At 37.5% G+C, this 5,382-nt stretch overlaps 1 protein-coding gene across 1 annotated transcript; it reads right to left on the bottom strand.

Annotated features, from left to right (window-relative positions):
- Positions 1–343: 343 nt before the first annotated feature.
- LOC110891216 (benzyl alcohol O-benzoyltransferase) lies at positions 344–4,618 on the bottom strand. Its single transcript, XM_022138915.2, has 2 exons — positions 4,141–4,618; positions 344–1,399 (listed from the first exon to the last, which is right to left on the bottom strand). The coding sequence occupies exons 1-2, from the start codon at positions 4,591–4,593 to the stop codon at positions 482–484; spliced, it is 1,371 nt and encodes a 456-aa protein (XP_021994607.1). The 5' UTR covers positions 4,594–4,618; the 3' UTR covers positions 344–481.
- Positions 4,619–5,382: the final 764 nt, after the last annotated feature.

Below are 5,382 nucleotides of genomic sequence, written 5' to 3'. Positions count from 1 at the left end.
CATTATTTATATACTAATGGCAAACTGATCGAAAAAGAACTAAGCAATATCACAAGAGAAAATGAAAGTATATTATCAAAATTATACAAAGCCAAACCTATAAACAAGTGGTTCTAAAGTTTCTAAGAAAATGGTTTTTGATTATCAACATCTTATTTTTAAACTTAAATTAATATCATTTTATGCTTTTTAATTTTCAAACTTAAAACCTCAAATTTAGTTGAAGTCCAGTTTGACACCAAACAGGTAGAATAGGCAATCTTTATCACATGGATTCTTATTTTTCTAGTTATTAATAACCTTCAGCATATGAAACTTCGAATTTTAAACGTTTCTTGATTATTTAGAAATAAGACCATGCAATACACTTATACACCAACAATTATTTGGTTCATACATATAAACATCTAACATTTTTATTATAAAAAAGCGCGTCTTAAAAGTTCGTCGCATGATCACCTATCGAACCATTACAAGGAAACTATAGTTTGGAATGAGCGAGCACGTGTTTGTGGTTAACATGATCATTGTTATCGTCTCGCGCCAACATTATATCTAGCTCTTTGACGAATCTCTTCATAGCAACACACGGCAACCATATGGGTACCACGATTCCAGACTCACCCTTATGATTTATACGACGTGTATAGAAACCAGCAACATGGTAATCAGGCCCGGCATAGACCGCGTATCCCCACCCGAAATCAATTTCAAGTAATCCAGAACGTGTCACGTCTGACACGATATAGCTTCCAACAGTTGTGAAGTTGGGTCGTTCTTTGATTACCATCAGATCTGCGACGGATTTCAGGTACTCTTCGGTGACTTCAGATTTGGCTTTCATCACAAGCTCCAAAGCGTGTCCTAGCGGTTTGTGACATAGGTCTCGAGCTTTGGACATGGCAGCCGGGTAGGCGAAAACATTTCCATAGTATCCTACGGGGATCCGAGGGTTGAACTTTAAACGTGCGTTGACAATGGTCATCATGCGCATTTCATCATCAGGGTTTGGTTGGAGTGCGATTGTACGACAACGCCAAAGACAAGCTGTTAGGACCTCAAATGTGGTACAACGTTTCAGGTGTGTTGGAACAAACCTACGAATGGCGGAAATCTCAGTTGGTCCAAAGAAAAATGACCTAGTTTCCATGTTTTCCAACGGGATGGTTATACCATCGGTGTCTGCCACTTCGCCATACTCATGATGAATGCATGTCACGCGCGGCGGGTCTCTTGCACAAAGCAACTCTCTTTGCCAAATAGGCAATGTCGATGGTGTGGATGCGCCTTTTGCCATTTCACTCAATGCTGTGAGAAATTGTACATATCCGAACGCATCGCACATCGTATGACTAAATCGTACAGCGAGGATGAAAGCTCCACATAAGAGTCGTGTCACCTATCAATTGAAAAATGATATAAATAAGTCATTTTAGTGGATTTTTAACCAATTTATCATTTAATACATATCACTACATGTTTGACCGTGTTCACTTGTATGCTTTTATGTGCATGTTCCTGTGTATGGCCGTTTTAGGTGCGTGTTCACAGGGGCGGATTTAGAGCCATTTAGGGGTTTTCAGGAACCCGTTCGATTCCTAATGTATATTGTTAAGTTATATACAATATTCTGAAGGAACCCTTTAATTAGGGAACCTTTAAACAAATTTATAGAATGGTCTGCTGGTAAGTATGCGCGCTGGTGACATTATAGGTCATGTGTTCGAGTCCGGTTAAGCTGTTTTTTAGCATTTATTTTCTTTTCTTTTTAACTCAAAATAGAACTAGAATTAGGGTTTCTTGTCGCCCTTTTCCCCTTTACTCTCAGACCCAAACACAAACAGAATACTGAACACACGCAGTCTCCACTCTCCAGCCACTAGCAGCACCAACACACGCACTACCGTCATCAGTCTTTCAGTTGAGGCTCGCCATTTCACTGTCGCCCGTCCTCAAAACTTGCTTCAAATCATACCATTACTATTATTATATGTTGTTTAGAATGAAAATTGTATATGATGCACGCTCATATTGTCTCTTAATTTGATTTTAAAGGTTATTTCTTTTATCTGTTTACTAGGTTATAACCCCGTGTATTACACGAGTTAACTAAATAAAAAATCAAATAGTTAATAACAAAGATTTAACAATTAGAAAACGATATTTTTAAGACGCGTTTCTGATATGCAAACAAAATTTTGTGTCATTCATCATCAAAACGTGTGATGTTTGTCAAGTTTACAAATATGAAAGCATTTGAACCATCGATTAGAAGACCACCTTTAACATCGACTTTCCTCACAAGTTTTAACAGTCATGTGAACATACATTTTATAACCCAAGTTTTATTTAAATAATAGTGGTCTTAATTTATTAGTTCTAAGAAAATGTTGAAATGTCTAGATTAGGCATATAACAATTAGGCAAATAGATAACTTTTAGCTATAAAATAATATTTAAATTGAAATTAATCACATAAGTATAAATTATTGGTAATTATTAAATTATATAACGTTAAAATTTAATATTCTTCTGCAGTGATTCTCGTTTGGTGCAGGTGGATCCCATTAAAATGTAACATCTTCATTTGGAGGGCGATTAATGAGAGGGTCCCAACAAAGACCGCACTGGTCAAGAGGAACGTTTACATGGCTAGTACGATTTGTCAACTTTGTGAAGAAGGTCAAGAATCGGCGACCCACTTGTTTAAAGGTTGCGGTTGGACATGTGGTATTTGGCAGGGGGTTACAAGATGGTGCGGTATCCCGGATATTTTAGTGTTTTGACACTAAAGACTTGGTCGAGGTGTTCAAGAGTTGTGGTCGTGCGCCGATTTAAAAAGAGGAGATTCAAGGTATTATTATCATTACTTGGCGTATATGGAAGGCCCGGAATGAATTGATATTTGGAGGTAAAGAAGCAAAAATGGCGGAGATAATCTCGGACATAAAGGCGTTTGGTTTTTTATGGTATAAACATAGGCATAAGGATAATTATTGTGATTAGGAATCATGGTGTAAATTCAACTTGATGTAATGAATGTTTAGAGCCTGCTTGTTCTCCGCCTTAAAGACGAGTTTGCCAGTTTTTTTAATAAAGTTTAATTTTAAAAAAAGAAATCTTAGCCGATGGTTAAAGAGCTTTTTTTTTTTTTTTTTTGTCGAAGTAGATAGAGCCTTATCTATTTACACGTGTAGTTAATTACTTGACTATTTTATGGACCCGCTAATATTTGTTTTGGCAAAATTTTAGCCTCTTAGGACCACTTTATTTATATTTATATGGTGTTTACAAACTCATTCATATTTATTTCACTATTTTCATTTCTATCATCATTAGACTTAGTAAATCCTATCAACAAAAAAGTTAAGGTAAGATCTGAGGATGGTAAGATATAGACAGTCTTACCTCTACCCGTTAGGAATAGAGAGGTTGTTTCCAGTGAGACCTCCCGACTCAATAGTAGTTTTGTATCAAACCTTGGACATAAGGCACACAACACTCGGCCATTAAGACAAAGGCCACTTAGTGCATGTACTCCCTTGGCTTTCGGCTATCAACGCCACCACATGATGCATGATTAACCATCCCCTCTTTTAACGTTATTTTCATGAAATTAGTAAAATAACGTTAAAATTAGTGCACTTCACTTTTGCCCACCGAGCGCCCATACATATATACATTATATGCGCATACCGACAGCTATCTTCATTTCTATAATTATACTAAAAATCTTTATAGTTTATTCTTTTATCAATTAATTAAATAATACGTTTTTATACCTTTATTATTACATTTTTTTCTCCTCAACTTAATATCACTTTAAAAAATTATTAAAAAATTACTAAGGATGAACAATGTCTCCCAAGTATAAAGATGAACAATAGCATTTTCTCAATTTTTCAATCACAAACTACTCAAAATCACTTTTTATAATCTCATACAAAATTACAGAATGATATGTGAGTGCTCCAATAGATTGGTTTGGATATCTTTATCTTTGATATGCTAAAAAACATTCTTATTTTGAAGATTATTCCAAAATTAAATTACTTATATTTTACTGATTATTCCAAAATTAAATTACTAAACATTCTTACTTTTTCTATGGGTTTTGCCCACATAAGGTTTTACTTTTACCTGAATCAACAACAATGGTGAATCAAGGATGCCACTGGAGCCAGGAACATCATAAAGAAGCTCTTCCCTACACGGGAACGGCGGCTGAAGCTCCACCCCAAACTGCTTCAGCGTAACATCTGCCTCCGCCTCGATAAACAACGCACCCTGGCCCGAGCAATCCACCATAAGCTTCCTCCCTGGACCTTCCTTTAGCCTGCCCGCGAACGGATAGTAAAACACCAACGCCTTAGCCAACGCGTCCCTGATCACACTCGCCGGATTCTTATTTCCCATTTTTGGATTGCTTTGGTAAATATGAATAACTGGAATATGAAACCTAAGGCCGCCTTGATCGTCAATGTCGGAGAGAGGCTTCAGTTCACGAGGTGTCGGGTTAGCAGGAACGATGAGCTCCGGCTCATGTCTCCAGACGGTGAATGTCAATGGAGTGGTGGTGGTTTGTTGAGACATATCTGGTTAGTTGTAAGCTTTGTTATGGTGATATGAATTTGGGTAACCGGTAGATTTATAATGGTGTGAAGTACGTAGGCGACACCCTCACTATTTCCACATGTTCACGTGACTCAAATAAGTGAATCATTAACGTGTGGGTTGTGGTTTAAAGCCTCTAGAGGTTTTATAGTGTCACCTAAGAGCTATATAAGCGTCATGTCACATAGGGGCAGCGGCGAACTATAGAAGGAGCGGGGAGGGGCGTCCGACCCTCAGAACTTTTCGCTCAGTAGCGTTATATATATATATGTAGTTTTCGTACAAAAAGTTTTTTGTATATACGTTTTCGACCCCCCGATTCTATAGAAATTTTTGGGTATATACGTTTTCGACCCTCACGTCATTCGGGTCAAGCTTCGCCACTACATAGGGAGCTTTAAAGCTACTCCCTTTAACTTGCATTTAATGGTTTAAAGCCCTTTAAAGACCTCTATTAAACAAAATACAAAAAAAAGCAAAAGATTTGATTGTTTGAAAAGAATGGCCCCTGCACCCCCCCCCCCCCCGTGTGGGTGGCTATGGGGCGCTGAAGGGCACTAAAATTGCTGATTTGACGAGCGCCGCTATACCACATCCCCTGGCCTTATAAGTATTATTTTTACTGATCGATTCCTCTATTTTTGGAACGTCCACATCAGATTCGGACGTCTCGTCTGGACACCTCTGGAGAGGTGATATAATAAGTGTTAAACAATGAAACCCTTGTAAATAGAATTTTGAGTTAAATGCTATTTTAGTTCCTCTGGT

Source organism: Helianthus annuus, chromosome 11, assembly GCF_002127325.2.
Source record: "Helianthus annuus cultivar XRQ/B chromosome 11, HanXRQr2.0-SUNRISE, whole genome shotgun sequence".
NCBI lineage: Eukaryota > Viridiplantae > Streptophyta > Magnoliopsida > Asterales > Asteraceae > Helianthus > Helianthus annuus.
This window is presented reverse-complemented; position numbering and strand designations above follow the sequence as displayed.